Source organism: Conger conger, chromosome 10 (assembly GCF_963514075.1).
Source record: "Conger conger chromosome 10, fConCon1.1, whole genome shotgun sequence".
Lineage (NCBI taxonomy): Eukaryota > Metazoa > Chordata > Actinopteri > Anguilliformes > Congridae > Conger > Conger conger.
This window is the reverse complement of record NC_083769.1, coordinates 32,865,054-32,884,358: the sequence shown is the minus strand read 5'-3', so window position 1 is coordinate 32,884,358 and position 19,305 is coordinate 32,865,054. Positions and strand designations below refer to the sequence as shown.

Below are 19,305 nucleotides of genomic sequence, written 5' to 3'. Positions count from 1 at the left end.
CCTCTTCGGCATAAGGCAACATGACCTCTTCAAGTATTTTGATATAGACAAACTGATCCATGATCCCTTGTATGCGGTAAATAGGCCCGACACCATAGTAAGAGAAACATCCCCATATCATGATGCTTGCACCACCATGCTTCACTGTCTTCAGAGTGTACTGTGGCTTGAATTCAGTGTTTGGTGGTCGTCTGACAAACTGCCTGCGTCCCTTGGACCCAAAAAGAACAATCTTACTTAAATCAGTCCACAAAATGTTTCTCCATTTCTCTTTAGGCCAGTTGATGTGTTCTTTGGCGAATTGTATCCTCTTCAGCACGTGTCTTTTTTTTTTTTTTTAACAGTGGGACTTTGCGGGGGCTTCTTGCCGATAGATTAGCTTCACACAGGCGAGTTCTAATTGTCACAGTACTCACCGGTAACTTCAGACTGTCTTTGATCACCCTGGAGCTGATCATTGGCTGAGTCTTTGCCATTCTGGCTATTCTTTGTTCCATTCGAATGGTAGTCTTTCGTTTTCTTCCACGTCTCTCTGGTTTTGCTTTCCATTTTAAAGCATTGGAGATCATTTTAGCCGAGTAGCCTATTATTTTCTGCACTTCTTTATACGTTTTTCCCTCTCCAATCCGTTTTAATCAAAGTACGCTGTTCTTTTGAACAATGTCTGGAACGACCCATTTTTCTCAGGTTTTCAGAGAGAAATGCATGCAAACATGTGCTGGCTTCATCCTTAAATAAGGGCCACCTGATTCACACCTGTTTTTTCACAGAATGAATGACCTCACTAATTGAACTCCACACTGCTATTATTTTGAACACGCCTCTTTCAATTAATTATTCAATTACACAGAGAGCATGTATATCATGAATGTTGGGTCTGTTGGTTTTCTATGACTCTACTACACCTACTGGTAAATTATTTGCCATGTAGTAATATATTTTCTACCAAAAACAGTGATTGATCTGGTAAGTCATGTTGGACTGGTATTATTTTGAACACAACTGTACAGTTCTATCATAAAGTAACATCCATAGACATGAGTAAAGATTTGAAAATGTTTCAAGATTGAAGATTTGAAGTTTTCAGGGAAAGTCCGTAAACCTATGGCTAATTATTAAGCTACAGATTTCACCTTTGCCATAGCTAAGCTTACCATACGTTTTAAATTGTGACATTTAGACGGCAGCATTTATACGTTTGGGTGTTTGACGTTGTGCGTTGTGCTCCTTTGCCAAGTTCAAGCCCCACGCCTCCTGTTACTACCCCCACCTGTGTGAGATGATGCAGTTTGACCTGATCCCTGAGCTCCGCGCCGTGCTGCGCCACTTCTTCCTGCGCATCGGCTCCGTCTTCCACATCGCCGCCCCCGAGGCCTGCCAGCCCCGGCCCGGGGGCACCTAGGGCCCGCGGGGCCACGGGGCTCGGAGGAGGAGCGGAGAGCACAACACTTCCCCGTTTGGGACTCTGCACGGACTCTACTGGACCGGAAGTGCGCCTGAGCCCTCCTTGTGTAGACTAAACTGTAGCCACTGGTGTCCTGGGATCAGCAATGCCTTCGTCCGTCTGTCTGTCTGTCTGTCTGTCTGTCTGTCGGCCTGAAGTGTTTCTCTGCACCCCCCCCAACCCCAGACGCAAAAAACACTGTGATGGACAGGGCTACAGGCCGGCCGCTTCTTCACACTTGCATTCAAGTGAGACGTGAAACTGTAATTTATTACTGGTAATGTTATATCCGGTTTGTTTTTTCATTGATTTTTCTTTTTTGTTCTTAAGGATGAACAAAAAACGTTTACGGAGATGTGAAACAAGAAGTTAAACAAATTTAAAACTCTTTAAAATTGTCTATACTGGAGCTTTTTTATTGCCCGTCAAGTTAAAGCTTAGCAGAGCTTGATCTCTAAACCCACACCTATTGTGCCCTGAACTGTGGGCAGTGGAGTCCCGCTCCCCGCCTTTGTCTGAACAGGACTGGCTGAGCCGGGGTTAGCACTCTAAAGTGCTGTCAAATGTGAGGAAAAGCGCAGTACAAATGCAGTCTATTGTTTTCATTGTTATATTAGCAGTGGGACCCCTCATATTGAACTCCGTTATTTTTTGCCCCCCGGCCATGTTGGAACCCACACTGTGCTGTAGCCCACATCCCACCACATGCAAGCAAGGTTCCTGCCATTACAGGGACACGGGTGCGTTGCCCTGTGGTGGCATGTCGTCACAACAGTCGTCGTTGCAACAAAGCAAGGCATACTTTGAGAACAAGAGTGTTAAGTGTAAACACTATGAAATGGTATACTGTCTGTTTCCGTTCATGCTCCAGAGATTTGGTTGCCTGGTAGTGGTCAGTGCTCTCATGTCAGCAAGAAGGCTGCCTCTCTCATGCTCCACTACTCCTGATGTTTCTCCATAGTCGTGTTTCCCTTGTAGGACTTGAGGTCCTATAAACAGCTTCACACCCAGCTCCTCCATAGAGGGGACTTGCAGGTGATCAGATTCTGTGGTCTGTTGGTTCCAGCCTTTGCCCATGCTCCAGGAGCCCCATGTATGATTGACACACGTAGACTACAGGACGGGTGTCTCGGTTCGGTCTGCCCATCCAGTGCCTGTTTGAAGAGAAAGAGTGGGCCAGTTTGGTGGGTTAGGATTGACTGGATGTGAGGATGAGGGAAGAGTGGTGCATGTTCTTCTCTTTTCCCTGTTAACAGTTTGATGGCTGTGTAGTTCTAGCCCCAGTGATTCTGTACATTCAGGTGTGAAATGTACAAATTAAATGCTCCTCGAAAAGAACAGGCCCAGATCTCGGGCTACAATGTCTGTAAGAAGGCATCTGGCTTTCGGCTAGATTATTTATTTTTTCTACCCACAGCAGTCCCTGCTGTTTTTCTCATTGTATTATTCCATTGTATGTTGTATTAAATTGGAAAAGGAGTGCATTAGCCATGCACTGCATTCTCACGACTCAAGTGACTCAAAATAACATTAGTGGTTCCTGATTGCTGTAAAAGTGGTATGCCGGAAAAAAGAATGGCCACACTCACCCTCGAGCCCTGTGTATTATCTACAGTAATATGACATGAAGCATTGTTTTTACAAACAAGGATGTATGTAATTCTATGAAGTGCATTAATATTTTTTGAAAAGCATTCCTTTCCTTGCAACTGTGGATGTCTTTTTTTCTTTAAGAAAAAATGGTATATATAAATACAGTATATGAAGAAAAAAAAACTGTAAAAAATTAATGTAATATATAGAGATACTATACTATGTACACAAAATGTGATGTAATCTTACAATGATTTGGTCAAGTAATCAATAAAGTTGAAATTCTGATTCCATGTCTTATTTGGAACTGGTAAGGAAAATCCGGTGTTTAGTTCCTGTGTCAAAGGTCCAAATCCCAATTTATTTTGAGGTCTGTGACAATTGAATGCATCCACAATAGTAGGTAGAACATTTATAATGTAGACCTCTGGTTTTTAGCAACAAAAAAAAGGAATTCTGTAAATTGTCACATATTAATTTGCCCTAAGGATTGCAGATGTATGCTAACAAAATTACTACATTTCTTATTTTCTGTCCATTGTTGCCCACACATTCATGCCCAATTTACTAGTTGTCTAAATTCATCACCAACTGACTTTCAATATTAGTTTCTACACGTTAAAAAGGCATCTTTTAATACAAATGTACTTTCTCCATCAGGTGCTAGGGATAATTCAGTGCATTTCAGCACCAGTGATTCATTTAAGTTGTTGATTGCTTAAAGAGAATAGTCAGAAGAACCACTAAAAGGATTTTAACTTATAGTCTGTTGCATAATTTCACTTAGGAGACCTACCATATTAGCCTCCACAAGTTGCACCTACCATTAGCTTTAAATGGTTATTAATGTACTGTAAATGCATATCCAGAATGTGAGCGAGTACCCAAGCATAAGGGAATCATGAAAGAGCAATTCAGACCGCTGCTGTAGAGCCAACTGGTGAAATTAGGGAAACCCAAGAGACGACAAGTGGTGAAGAGTGGTTTACTGAAGTAACATTTAGGATGTTATGGTGGGGGTTAAAACACGGAGAAGCTCTGAAGGCCTCTGGGCCTGCTCTACTTCCACTGCTTCTTCTCGTAGTCCCACTGGGAGGAGAAACCCTCCACCGGGTTCATGCGCATGTCCAGCATCCTCTGGGCCTGCTTTGCCTGCCAATCCACATGGAAGGTGTGCGGCTCTGCTGGAAACACTGCAAGGCAACGAGGCGAGAGAAACACGCTCAGGCCGGTTAGCACAGGAAGGAGGGTCGCACTGCAGCCACTGCCTCCCACAATCCCATAATACTACCCGTCTGCTGCAGGACATTTGCAGCTTTCTTTTCTCCAATTCGTTTGGATGTAGACGGACACTTCACTCAAGAACAAACCCGGTCCCTGCTAGAATATATAAATGCAGTGATTAATGTTATTTAGCACTAGAAAGGCTAGAGCCAAGCACAACTTATTCTCCTTCCTCAACTTTTTGGCTATCAACCAAGTAAAGAAATACAGAAAGTTTGGTCTGTTGTAATGAGTTATTTCTGTAACTCCTTCATCCGGACAGAACCTCCTCCAATATATTTTTGTATATTATGTAATAGCAGGAACAAAGAAAGTGAGAAACGTGCTGAATTTGAAGTCTGAATTTTATTTTATCATTTTTAAATATTGCCCTATGACAAACCCGCTATAATTCAGAAATCGAGTTGAAATTAGTTGGGTCCTTCATGTCAAGAAAATAGTGTTGCTGCATTTGGTTTCACGATCTTTATGAAATGAGGTCGCTGAGCATGCAGAAATCAATGCTATATAATGCTGGACAAACCTGATGCTGCTGGTTTTGTGGTTTTAGGTAGTAAAAATCCCTGGCCTTTCTTGTGTTCATATGCGTGAGGGTATTGATGATGTCTCAGCTGATTAAAAGGAAGGAAGGACTGGCTGACTGTAAGCGGTGTAGTTCAGGTCTGACCTACCGTAATGTTTCTGCCAGATGATAATGAGGCCTGTGAGGCCGAAGAAGACGAAGATGCCACCGATTACGCTCTTCCACTCACCGGAGGGCCTCTTCATCTCAGCATACGTCTTCCCGAAAGACAGCCTGTACACTGAAGAGGGAAGAAGGAGAGGAACAGAGGAGTGAAAACAGGCAGGGAATATAGCAGCTCCTACATGCTTCAGACGGTCAGCAGTCACCATGAGACGAATGGAGAAAGTTGATGGGGTGGGGGTGTGAATTAAGGCTCACTTACAAGCAAGCTTCTCCTCAGTGGACAGCTGATTCCAGGGACCCTTTTCTTTCTGTTTCAGGCTCTTATCTGATGCAGTGAGAGTGTCCTGGTATGGTCTGTCTGGCAATGGGGTGTCCAAGCGGTCCCAATACATTGGCATGGACATATCTGTCGGCTCGGTCACCTCTTCAGAATTGGACACAGGGTTTGAGGGGTAATGCATGCATTACACAAAGGGCAGGGTGAAATTACGATCGATCGATTTAAAAAAATAAGCGTGCAAGAAACTGGCATTTCATTCCATTTGCCATACATGTAAACTACAAAACCGAAATGGATGTTATGCATTCAGTATTTATTACTAAACGTACATGCTACAAGTGTCTAAATTAAATTATGAAAAACAAGCGTTTATGAAAAACTCCAGCTTATTTACCGTGTCCGTGACTTGCCATCCTTACACTAGTGCTTGTTGCCGCCATCACCGTGCGCTTTGTCAAGAGACTGCACAAACGTCCTGCTGTCAGCTGGAACATCTGTAATGCATGGGTACAAGCAGAGAGAACTGACATCAGAACATACAACAAGAAGGCACTCTTCCGGTTTGAAGTAAAAATTAAATTACAGGTAACGCATAACACACACATTTACAAACTTGAGAAAGTATGCCCTCCTGAAAAGTATAGTGTAGTAGACTTTTGATTTGATGTTGCACTTAAATACAGTGCTTACTTTCCTTTCTTGTTGTGAAGGCTGACAATAAAAACACAGGCACCATCAGTCTCAACAAACCAGATTTGCATTAAAGTAGCATTTGCATCAGAACAAAGCAAATGCTTTTGCATCAGAACAAATAATCCTCCTTCATGACAAATCCGCCCCCAATAGCTAAAGAGTTTCAGGTGAACCCCTAATAAACATTTATTTTTATGATTTTTACACCTAAATTACCTTTACACTTTACACTCAAATCCGTCTGCACCTGGGTTCTACTGAATGTTTGTAAGGGAGGCCCCTGGTAGAGCTGCAGGACCTGCTGGTTGTTGTAGTCAATCGCCAATCAATCAAAAACAGGTGTGGTAAGGTGAGTAAATTTTGTAATCAACAGCTATCAAAGATCCATTAAATGAAGATTTACAATAGAAACAACCCTATTGTGTGGCTCTCTGGGACCAGGGCTGGCAATCTGGAAAGCCAAATTAAAATGCTGATACAATCTGCAAAGAATAACAGCATCTGAAACACCTTAAGGCCATGTTTGGTCATTTCATGTAAATAAATTGAAGAAAATAAAAAAAGAACAGAAAATTTAGTTCCGTGACTGAAAGACATGAATTTGAACATTTAAGACTCCTTCATGTTAAGGCAGGGATACTCCCCACTGGCCAGTAGCACTAGTTTTTATTCTTCTTCTCTAATGGTGATTGATATAAACCTGGGACATATCTGGCAATCAGTAAATCAATCAGTTCATAACAATCAGGTGGAAAAGAACACCAGAAGTACTACTGACCTTGAGGGCCAGATTTGAGTTTCCCAGCTTTAAGGTCATAAAGAAGGCTGAAGGTGGATTTGAGTAAAACATTTTAAAATACCCCCAGTTATTTATTTAAGCAGAACACAAAGAAATAGATGAAAATTAGGTCAAAAGTAAATTTCATGTGACCATAAAGTAGCTAACTTCTTTGGATAGAGGATTTGTAGGTAAGTCCAGACATTTTAGATCCTTTAAGGGTAAACACTGAGACAAAAGTAAACATTGACAAAAACAATGAGGTCTAGTAGGAGCTGAGTGGCCTGTTCATGTCATGATACTTTTGCATGTTCTAATCTTCTTAACTGTCCACCTCTGCCACTGGCAGTCGGAACCCCTTTCTCTTACGGAAATTACGTGGACATTTCCCATATCATTTGTACTGTGGGATCTGGCAACTGGTAGAAGGCAGTTTGGCCATGGATCAGTGTCCGGAGTGACCTCCAGAGAGACGGGCAGAGTGCACAAACTTAATTTTACGACAGAAACTTAATATACTGTAGACTTTAAAATAAAAAATTAAAATGAGCATAAGCAATCACTTTTATGGGCTGTGTTTTATGCTAGTTTTGGCAATTGAAGCAAGTAAATGCTGGTAATGTGGAGGACAATCTGACAGCAGAACCAGTATGGCTGTCAGAGATTGCTTTTCTTTATTCATACTATTACAAAAAATAAGCATTTGATAAGAAAAATCTTATCAATATAACATTGCACATTTTCTTTTTCTCGACTTGTTCTGCTTTTCCATGTTTGCTCCATTATGTCTTTATTTAGGTCTTCATTATTCTTTTAGAATAGTATCATAGTTCAGCTGAGCTTTTTGCTGCCCTTGCCCAGCTAAATCTGCACCAGACAGTCATCTGAATCCAGTCCTCCCATAAACCCCCCCACCCTCCTAAAGCGCTTTGTCTGTACTTACGATTCCCGCACGGGTGTCCACAATGCAGAAGAAGAAAATGAATATCCACTTTTTAAGGCAATGTCTGCCTTGTGCTCTTTCTGCGACTAGATTTGTCTGTTAAAACAGAGAAGGGATTCTGGCCAAGAAAATGCAGGGGGGGGGGGCGGGTGGTTCATCGAGACTGAGAGCACAAGTAAACAGTTTTATATATCACATGACTTCAGTGGCAAATGAGGATAGGCTGGCCTAACTGTGGTACACGTCTTAGCTGACTGCCTGTTGAATCCTTCTTCCCTCAGCCTTTGCATTGTAAAGTTATAAGCAGCTATTGGAGACAGAATAACCTGGTTTTTAGTCTTTTGAGAGGGTTAAGACTCCGTTGAGTCTCCAAACGGGGAGCAAATGGAATGCCCCGGAGCAGGTCCTGGCACAGAAACGCTGTGCTTTGGCAGAGCTCCCAAGCCACCCTTTTTCAGAGGGAGTGCATAGGGGACGGGTAAGTGGGTGGAGCTGCTGTAGAGGGTTCACTTGGGGACAGATGAGCCATTCAGCTATGCAGTGTTAAACACTGTTTCATTCTGTATTTAAAATATAGAACAAAGTGGAAGATACTAATGCTTGATAAGTCCACAGTCAAAGCTATATTTGAAAACAAGCATAAAATGATCTTATGTTGGTGTCTCGGTGGCGCAGCCTGCAGAGCACTGACCGCATGCTCATTGTGAGCCGCGATGTCAACGGTTCGAATCCGACCGTCTGACAATTTGTCGCATGTCTTTCCCTCTCTCGCCCCCATTCTTCCTGTCTCTATATGCTGTCCAATAAAGCTGAAAAAGGCCTAAAAAATATATTTAAAAAAAAAAAGATCTTATGTTCCCAATTTGTAGTAAGAAGTTATACAGTATGTGCAGTGCTGTCATTATATTAGCCCTGTCTGTAGTGCCCTTTTCTTAATGCTTTTGAGTGGATGCAGATGCTTGGATGGATGTGGCCTTAGAAACAGAACGGAGCCACAGCCACAGCAGTTACAGATCCGCAGTAATTGACTGGGAAGAAGTTCAAGTTTTGGAGTCATCTCGAATAGATGCTGTGGCAGAACCTGAACGGAGCAGTTAATGCTAAAAAAATCTACGGATTTCTCTTTATTAAAGCAGAAGAGTGGGTTAATTATTCCATATCAAATTATAGGAATTTATTGCTGCTAGATGGTGAAACCAGTTTTTAATTTAAGAGAGCATTTACTCTTTCACAGGGGTGACATGGATGTTTGATAACTTTCATTAAATCAATGAAACAATAATTTGGGAAAATATATTTTGTGTGTACAAAAGTGAGATGAGGTGATATTTGGTTTGGGCAAAAATATATTTTATTGGTTCCTGTAGTTTATTAGCCTATTTACATACATCTACACACATTTGAATATAGTTGAACAACCAGCAAATTGCTGCAAAATGTATTTAAACTACTAGTCTAGTTTAACATCTAGGCTCTGCTTAAACTCCCTAACACTGATAAAATGGCGTGGAACATTGCTTTTTCATCCTTTGCATCGTAAATTAACGTTAATCTCTGAAATCGTTGCTCATGTCAAATTCATCTGTGATTTTAACGTTACCTGATTCTGGCCACTAGATAGAGTAACGTTAGCGTTTCTTTATCCTGGCTACGTAACTAGCTAGATAATTTATGCAATGTAATATTAGTGTGTTTTGTAATGTAAAGATTCAGGGTTATACGGTTAAGATTATCATAAAGAATTATATTCCAGGATAATATATGCTACTCTTTACCCTTTAGATTATGATGTTATTTCTGAACGAGTTTACCATCCCAATTAAGTAGCGAAGTCCTTGTGACAAAAATGCTTGCATGCTTGTGACAAAGTCTAACAGTTATCTATAAAAAAAAAATAGAATTTAAAAATAAAAACATTTAGCTTGTAAACAAACGTAGCTATTTACATAATAAAACAGCAATTAATAATATCAAGTCAGTTAGATGCGGTAGGCTAGGCTAATATTTGTAAAAATGTACCGTGGGACCCATCTAGCCTTAGCTACTAGCTGGCTGGCAAACGATCTAGAGATTCTAGACTAACGTTAGCTTGCTAGCTAAGATGCATAGCTAGCTAACTGACGTTATGCTGTTCGTGAATAGACCGTTAACACAAAAAGTCAAATTCTAATTTACTCATATTTTAGGGTATAATTACCCTGCTGGTAAGATCGGTTTTACAGGATTTAGATGCAATTATAAAACAGTGAATTCAAATTGCCAATTGTTGTGTAGGCTATATCACAACATATTTAATTTAACTAACGAACGCTACCCATTACCTCTTTCGCTCTCTGGTGTCCACGTTGTGAAGACATGCGCATTTCTTATGACGTTTAATACATTACTACATATGAACATCAAAATAATCCATGCAAACAAACTACCAAGGATAGTTATGAGGGCAATTTTCTTAATTGATTCTTAATTGACAATGTGTGTTAACATAAAGACAATCACATGATTACAAATAACCTTTTAGTGATTATCCTTATTACTATTAGACCACTTTCTGAATTAAGTGCTTACTATGAGTCTTTCTCTGTCTCTCTCCAGCAGACAGACAGCCTTTGACCTTATGTCTCTGCTTCTCAGCTAGCACATTCTGGTCTTACAGCAAAGTCAACAAGGAGTATTCAGAAGACAAAATACTGATAAATGTTAGTGGCCAGCTTCATGTCTTTTCACGTTTTGGTAAAGCCCCCCCTTCTAGAAAAGTGTGTATAAGAGTCTTACTTATGTCTGATTCAAATCAGAAAGCCGGTAAGCTTTCTCACTTTCTGTCATTTCATTGCAAATAAATATGAATGGTAAACTCAAGTATAGCTATCGTTGTTTTTACTGGGATCTGTTTCATCAGACGATGCTCACCTGTGAAATGTGCAAAAGGGCATTTTTCCCTAACAATAGTCAATACATTTTCTCTTAGTATTTTCATCTCTGTTGAATAGGATTGTATTTAATTGACTAGGATACCAAGAAGGCTAAATGACTGATAGTTGAGATTAAAACAGGTTCAGTGGTATGGGGATTGGATGAGGGTTGTGTACAGATTAATTTAATCTATTTTATTGCTGGTGTAGAAGAAGAGATGCCTCCACATCAAAAGATGGAAAATGTAGTTCATTTCAATTATTTCAGCTCAATTAGCCCGCTTGATGTGAATCCTTTTTAGCCTTTAAGCAATGTCATAGTGTGTAATTTAATATCTCCTAATTTAATTTCTGTGTTGCGAAATAATTTTGTTTTAAATTGATTCCCCCTTTTTCTTCCTAACGTCTTAGAATGTCCAATTGTGGCTGTAACTGTAACCACTACTAACTGTAACCACTACCATTTGGAGGATGACACTTCATCTGTGGTTTAACTGACCAGGTGAGGGGGGTTAAGTAGCTGCTGAGTGATGACATGCTGTCACCATCCTGGTCAACCTTCCCTTCCCTGGATGTTGCTAGCACTAATTGTGTGTCCCTCTGGCACTGATACAGTCCAGATTCAATCCTAGACTGGGCTTGGCCATGCAATAGAATAGTGCCTTCACAGGATTAGCCACCAAGCAGTCTGTCCTTGCTTTCATTTTACACATATAATGTTTTTTTCCAGGACAAGCTACATTTCAGCTCACCCTTTTATTCTATCTGAGACTCAAAGGTAGTTTATATTGGAATAAATTGGAATATCTAATTTGTTATTACATTTTGATTCAAAGATGGTTGACTAATTCAGAACGTTTACCAGTAGCTCAATTATTTAGAACAGTTTTGAACACATTTTATCTTCTTATATGAACTGTCAAAATGTATTGTCATGGACATGACAGATTCTTAGTAGTACTATTTTGGTAAGATTCCATAATATAAGTATGTGAGGAATAGGAATTGTATATTACATTAAAGCTAATATTCTTGTGAGCCTTGGTCCACGAAAATCCGGTTATTGTATTGCATGCTATAATGCTATAGTGAGATAATCCAGTGTCATCATTAAAAAGATGGGCCAAGCATCTCTAAGTCAAATATGAGTAACTTACTTGGTTCGTTGACAGATGTTTTAATACATAAATACCACTAGATGGCAGTGTAAATGGTATAGCTCTGGCTTCTGCCGATTCATGTTTAATATGACCACTAGGTGGTGGTATTTTCCAAGTGATCACATCAGCTCAATTTACTACTCATCTAAGCAAAGAGAAAGTTGTATCTGATATCTATTTTCCATGGAGTGATTGGGAATATAATACAATATAGGAATACAAAAACAAATGGATTGCTTTTATTGCCTGTGCATCCATGGGTTGACAAAAATGGTAGTGGGTTTGTTTTTTTTGGACTAGTAGGACAGAAAAAGGCAGAACATGCTGTACTTTCTGTGGGGACATGACTGGGGATAAGCCTGGTCCTGTGTGTTTCATTGGTCAAATTCCACCTGGGCAGGTAACGGCAGGGAATCAACCCATCGGCATACGCACATGAATGCATGATTGCATGTACATGTACATGAAATGAGCCTTCACATAGTGTTCCTTTTTTTTATTTCCACCTGCTGTGAAGACCTGTGTTGCAAGATTACTGCAATAACACTATCTTCTTGCTCTTTTTCCGATTATATTATGAATGCATTGCAGAAGAAATTAAGTGAATGAGAGGTTTGTTATATTTGGAATTTGCACTTTATCTGTTTATTAATGCAGTTATAGATTCAGTGAGCACTTTATTATTTATTAAACCTATTTTTTTAAATTATTAAGTCTTCTGCTGCTATGGCCTATCCACTTAGAGGTTTGGCGCATTGTGTGTTCAGAGATGCTCTTCTGCATACCACTGTTGTAATGTGTGGTTATTTGCATTGCTGTCACCTTCCTGTTAGCTTCGACCAGTCTGGTCCTTCTCCTCTGACCTCTCTCATTAACAACATATTTCTGCCCGCAGAATGGCTGTACATTGGATGTTTTTTGTTTTTCGCACCATTCTCCGCAAACTCTTGTGACTGTTGTGTGTGAAAATCCTAGGAGATAAGCAGTTTGTGAGATATTGAAACTACCCTGCCTGGCATCAACAATCATTCCACAGTCACTTAGATAACATCTCTTCCCCATTCTGACATTTGGTTTGAAAAACAGCTGAACCTCTTGACCAAAGTCTGCATGCTTTATCAAGCTGGTGTACAGGTCTACCTAATAAATAGCTCAGTGAGTGTATATTAGCATTGACTTGTTCATATATTGTTTTGGTCATGGTTTAAAGTTTAAAATATTTGTATTGACCCATAAGTGAATTAAATTCATCATAAAGTGAAGGAATCATACAAAGCCTCATCATAAGGACTATCTATCCTATTTCCTGATCCTCTTCAACTTCCCAGCTTTGTTGTGCTTTGATCACACATTTTTTATGCAAGAAAATGTTTTAAATACAAATATTTGCAACCTGATAGAATTCAATGCATCATTTTCTCAACTTTACACAGCCTAAGAATAATGCTTTAAAAACACTACCAGGCTGGCTGGCAATCCAAATTATACTCAATAGAGCACATTTAAGATGATCTAGACATGCTTACACAAAACCTGAATCATCAAATATTGTGATACCCTGTATTTAAGAGATTGTACATTGAGTATGACTATAATTCTCTTCTGTTTGACACCGAAAATACGCATTGGCTATTTGACACCAGAGCAGATTGTACTAGAAGACAATCTGCTGACAATGTGGAAACAGTAACAGTGGTAACAGTGTCTCAGTTCTATTTGGTTTTCATAATATCTAAAGGATATATTTTGGACAGCCCTGAGCTGTGGAGCAGCAGTCTGTTTTCTAAGCTTACAGTAGCAGTGACCTACTGGGAGAGCATAGACCATGGTCATGGCTACAGGGGGCCTATACCTCATGGTTGGAGGGAACAGAACAAGAGATGGTGTACAGGGCTTCATGGATAGGGTAACAGCTGAGACCACAGCACAACCTTGCCTTTTTTTAAAAAGCACAGAAGCCGTTGAGGGTCGGGGAGGTTGTATGTATGTCCGGGGTCGGGGGTGTGGAGAGAGGCGTACAGAAGGGGTGTCCGGATAGGGTTTAGATTATTGTGGGTGTTTGACGTGACAATAACAGCTGCGAGGACAAAGCGCAGGGCAGGAACAGACACTGCACGCTGCGGACCCCCCGCCAACCCCCCCAGCACCCCCCCCCCACCAAGCGGCACGTGCCCCCTGATTCATTCACAGAAAATGAGGCAAAAGCGGTTGTGGTGACAACCCCGTCACTGCCCCCATTGTCCCCTCGGGCCCCGGTTCTGCTCTGCCTCTCTCTCAACAGCACATTAGAATTGGAGATTTTTTTTTTTCTGGGGACACACGAATACCATTTGTCATTTTTTTTTTTTCATTTTGTCCCTTTCATAAAAAACAAGAATCCGGATTGAAGGAAGAATTAGCCTCTGACAGGCATCCTAAAGTCAATCTGGCCTCCCCCCACATCCAGCAGACGCCCAGCTTGCTAACCGAACTAACGGCAAATAAATCAACCCTGCAGAGTAAACATACAGTTTGACTGGCAGACAAGGGCATTATTTGTATTCAACAAACTGTTAATTGACATATCCATTTTTGTTAGTGCAATACAAAGGGAAACATGCAGAGCTACATGCAGCTTACATGATCAGGGCCCTTTCCATTGTTTGCTATCATTCCTTACATTACTGTTTGCCATTTAGCAGAGATACTTTATATTTTTACATATCTATTTATACAGTTGGACATTTAGCCTAACTGAATTAAATTGGATTAAATATCTAGGGGACCCTAGGTAGGAACTGAACCTGTCTGCTAAGCATTATGCTATTGCTGGCCCAGTGGAGGAGGAATGAAGACCCACATTTTGGACACTCAAACTGATGTGATGGATGAATGGTGCTGCACGATGCTCATATCGCCAAGCCTCCCCCCCACCACCACCATTTCCTCTTTACATTGTTCAGCATGCATCAGTCAGATGTGTTACATAGGTCACATCACAATGACTCTTTACTCTGGGTTATAATTATAGTATAATTACAGCAAAGAGGAAGAACTGTGGGACTGGCATTTGTTTGGGTAGATATACAGTAATGGGTGGTTTGGGGCCCGGGGCACACTGCAAAATAAAATAAGTCCCATATTCTGTACAGGAGCTGAATGGAAACTTGTCATGTTCATGGCCATAATGGGCCTGGCATGCCCGGGCTTGCTGGCTCAATTCTAGCCGGACCTGTTTTTCCCAGCTCATTCTGCGCTGTGTGAAAAAGGCCCTGCGCTGAAGCCTTGCAGGGCTGGAGGAGAAAATGGGTCATGTTCCCTCGCTCCCAGACGTTTGTGTCTGTTGCTGTTTTTGCTGCTTTGTGTTCAGTTCTCATCCGGCTCTCTTTTGGCAGAAGGCTGCAGAGAGGGACTGTGCTCATTATGATTTCCTCATGGTAGCTGCCTGCTTCCAGTTTGCTGATGCCCTCAATATTCTTTTGTTTCTCGTTGTCTGTAATGTATTTATATTTTGCTGAGTTCCTGCACAAGGTTAAATGCAGTATATCTATTCAGTATATGCCATTCAATTAAAAAAACTGTAATTATTCCCAGGGGGGCAATTAGAAGTAGCACAGTATATAAAAAAATGTGAAATTGCAATATACACACAACATAGACACAACATACGCAAGGTAGCAATGCTGAATCCTCAATCACTGATTAAGAATTAATGAATAATGCCCTGTTAAAATGAAGGTTAAGAATAAAAGTCAGGATAAGGAAGGGGCAAGGTCAAGTGCTCCTGTCATGGGAAGGTAGGACAGAGGTGGAGCTGGAGATTAGTAGTCGGACAGCTTCCGGTAGGAATGTTGCCCTCCCGCTATCAATTCTACAGCTTTAGCAGCATAAACACCAACCCGAAGGCAGCAGTTCAAAGGCCATGAAGAGAACGTGCGTATATATAACACAACTAGAATTGCATTAAATCAAAAAGGAAATAGTGCTAACAAATGATCTCAAGCAATGGCTTATTTGAAAAAAAGAAAGCGAAAAGTCGTAGAAAAAAACCATGAATATACAATATATCACTATTCACAAGGGTGTTTGCTTTGCTAAATTGTGCTCTTTGCCATGAACAGTGCAAAAGTGGGCCCTGTGTGGCCTCTAAATTCTGGTTCTTTCCCTTGATGTCTAAGGGCACCCCACTTCCCTTGATAAATCACCAGGAACACAATAACCGGAGAGAGGGGCACTCACTAGTCTCAAAATTAACTTCAACCCAATTAATCTGCAAGACAAAGATCTCTCTGTCACACTTTGTTTTTAGTGGCTTAAGGCAGAAAACGTGATAAATTAAATCTGTTTTAATTAATTGGTAGCAATTGACTGCAAACAAAGGTGGGCTGTTTAGCTGTGTAAAAACCTCAGTGACTGAACTGTTTGTTTCCTCTGTTTCACTCAATGGGCAATATCATGGAGTTCTATCTATGTTTGTCATGGCAACACTAGTTACTGTTGGGATAGAAAAGTTGTTCTCTTTGTGACTTGTTACTCCACTTGGTGGCTGTTTCATTTGGAATGTATTCACCTCTTAAAATTTTATACAATGATGTATAGGATGCATTGTTAACTGAAGTGTTGAGTTATATAATGTCCTTACCAATTCTATTATCACCTTTGTGTCCCTGGATGTTTTAGAATATAACTTAAAAACAGGACCTTATCTTTGACTTACCACAAACATTTAAATACATATAGCTAATTATATCGAATTTGATCCACTTTTTGCTCAAAAGAAATAAATACTTTTATTTGACCCCCATTTCAATATTATAATATAGCTGTTTCAATCACCCCTTTTAGTTAAATGAAGCCCATTTACACATGACAGTATTTATTCAGTTGTGATTTTGCTGCAGTTGGAAGGAAGATGACTGTTTTGGGAGCTCAGGAACTCCATCTTTAAGGTGGTCTCATGTCTTTGTCCTGGTGCTGAAAGGTGAGCCTCAGCCAGCTGGATTCATGGTTCCCGGAGAACATGTTTATCTTGCTGTTGTTTCCTGGGAGCATGCATTGGACAGACTAGGGGGAGTGGAAAAGTGCCTGGGGGAATTATTTTTCTTTCATCTGCGGAATGAAGAGTTGTCTGTTTGAAGAGGCAAATAAACAGCGGAATATGAATTGTAATCTATGCCTTTGTGATTACAGAAGAAAGCCACAGTGAAGGCGTGACTCTGCCCATGCTCAGCGAGAAACCAACTGAACCAGTTCAACAGTCTCAGACCATTGTTTCCTGGTTTGCCTATAAATACACACACATACATGTAGGCATACACACACAACTATTCAACTCTCTTGGGATATCCCTTTTACAAGATTAATCTAGATCATGCCACTTAATTTGGTAAAACAGGACTCACCTCTGTTTTACTGTTTGCCATATACCTATGAGTTATAGGAATGATTGTAGACAATGAATATCAGCCACAGTTTTCTTTGTGTCACCTCTGAGACTTCCTACTTCCCTTTCATCCATTCTGCTTTCCCTCTTTCAACTGCTGTGATACTGCTGAACCAATGGAGTAGATGCTTTAATAAGACTCTTGCAAACCTGTACATGGTTATCCTGCATGTTTCATGTATCCTACCCAGAGTTTTAACATTCCCACCAGGTTTCTATTCAGGATTGTTTCTGTTGTATTTGATAACTTTTTCTGCAGACTACACAATATCACAATATGACTGCACCAGGGCAGGGGCTTATCACCACGCCCTTGAGTATTAGTGCAGCAGACACAAAGGCCTCAGACCTTAATTTCTCACGGAGAAAAGCAAACAAGCGAGAGAGACATCATGCATACGACAGCTCAGTTCTCTATGAGGTTTGTGAAGAGTATGAAGTTCCATTACAGGGGCAGCAGTGTGCTAATTATATTATGGGGAATGGGGTTGTTATGTGAAGATATCAGCTCTGAAACTAATCTCATTGTCATTAGTGCTGTGGTCTTGTATGATCTTGGACAAGGTAGTGAAATTGAACAGAAATTATATGTCTAAGAGGTTCTGGATAAGAGTGTCATACTGTATATAATAATGATAATGGTAATAATATGGCACAATTAACCATTTTGTCCATTAACCCTGCAGAAATCAGTTGAGTGACTAATCAGAAAAGTGCCAATGTAGTAGTGGTCTACCCCCACAATTCTACTTATACCTCCCTGAGAGAGATCTGATTATCGTCATCCTACAGAAGTCTGATATATTTTCTTATTCTAAAAGAGATTGAGTGTGAGGTTGTGTCGTATGTAATCGGGTTCAGACTAGTGAATTAAGTAGGGAATCTGCAATGATTACTAACCCCCCACCCCCCAGGCCTGTTGTCCTCCGGCCCCATTGTGTTGTGGGCCTGCTCCCCTGGGCTCTGATCTCTCTCGCTGATGATCGACCCGGTAATGAGCGCAGGGAGCAGAGACAGTTTGAGCGTGGGGGGGCGTGACATCACTGGAGAATGGCACAATGAGCCTGGCGCATGCAGGCCTCACCTCTGACCCCTGGCGTCTAGTCGTGCCCGCATCCCTCCCTCTCTCCTGCCTTTTCCAGCCCTGCTCCTCCTGGGGCTGTATTTCAGATGGAGGAATAGCTACAGCAGCTGGTTGTCTGGAGGAAACCGGAAGTAAAGATGTATAGAAGGATCTGAGAGGGGGTGATTTAAGGGAGAGAAACCAGCCAGGAGGAATAGAGAAAAAGACAAGAGGAAAATAAATAACTTATAATATAGCTAATTATATATTTTTTTCATTTTCCTGTCACTTGTCTATTTACAGTTTTTTCTGTGATGCTTTCAAGTGATGTTTAATTGCAAAGGGTGCTATTCAACTGTTTAATTGAAGTGTCGATTTGCTCTTAAAATCTATAAACTATGGTCTTGTAATGTTGAAGGCCTATTATGCTTGTCATCCATCCCTGTCAGAACCAGTAGACGAAATTCACCCAAGCCCACCCCATTCCACCTAAACCTGCCCAAGAGCTGTAAATCTCCATCTGTCACTGCTCAGCAGTCACCTGACCTTCTGCTGCCAAGACCTTGACCTCTACGACCCTGGCGAGCGTGCCTGCTGGTCTATCGCCGCCCCCTCCTAACTCCCCCGGATACGCACTGCCACTGCAGCCTCTCTGACGGCCTCTTCCTATCTCTGTTCCCCCATCTCCTCCTCGTCACTCCCTGTGGGCACTGCAGATTGAACATAATCACCCTGCTTAATTCAACACGCATCTCTGCAGCCCAACATCTGCTGGCCCTGTTCTACTGAACCCGAAGCCACCATAACCGCTTCTCCATTCACTTGTCTTTCAAAAAGGTTTCTAAAATGTATATGGTGAGTGTTGTCCCAATTTTCTTAAAATAACTTGAGATTCCTGATAAAATACATTTGAATATCCACAAGTGCTATAAGTATAAATAGTGGGGAGATCGGGTTTTAAAAAAGAACACTATGTATGAAACGGAAACCTAAAGAGAGCCTTGACAGCGATGACTGAAGACCAATGTCCTGGACTGGCCTTCAA

The 19,305-nt window shown here is 40.9% G+C and overlaps 2 protein-coding genes across 5 annotated transcripts in view; one reads left to right on the top strand and one right to left on the bottom strand.

Annotated features, from left to right (window-relative positions):
- arfgef2 (ADP-ribosylation factor guanine nucleotide-exchange factor 2 (brefeldin A-inhibited)) overlaps window positions 1-3,325 on the top strand; it is a 29,800-nt gene extending 26,475 nt beyond the window's left edge. Inside the window, exon 39 of the mRNA XM_061258367.1 lies at window positions 1,238-3,325. Within this exon, the coding sequence (XP_061114351.1) occupies window positions 1,238-1,402 (165 nt within the window). The 3' untranslated portion in view covers window positions 1,403-3,325. The remainder of the gene's footprint in view (window positions 1-1,237) is intronic.
- A 681-nt stretch (window positions 3,326-4,006) lies between these two features.
- Window positions 4,007-7,861, bottom strand: LOC133139083 (cytochrome c oxidase subunit 4 isoform 2, mitochondrial). Of its 4 annotated transcripts, none has more exons than XM_061258370.1 (5): window positions 7,704-7,861; window positions 5,684-5,783; window positions 5,269-5,433; window positions 4,993-5,124; window positions 4,007-4,230 (listed from the first exon to the last, which is right to left on the bottom strand). In XM_061258370.1, the coding sequence occupies exons 2-5, from the start codon at window positions 5,781-5,783 to the stop codon at window positions 4,097-4,099; spliced, it is 531 nt and encodes a 176-aa protein (XP_061114354.1). In that variant the 5' UTR covers window positions 7,704-7,861; the 3' UTR covers window positions 4,007-4,096. The 4 variants fall into 4 exon arrangements, with proteins under 4 accessions (XP_061114354.1, XP_061114353.1, XP_061114356.1 ...); XM_061258369.1 differs by lacking the exon at window positions 7,704-7,861 and adding an exon at window positions 6,199-6,352; XM_061258372.1 differs by lacking the exon at window positions 7,704-7,861 and adding an exon at window positions 5,980-6,119.
- Between the last annotated feature and the right edge of the window lie 11,444 nt (window positions 7,862-19,305).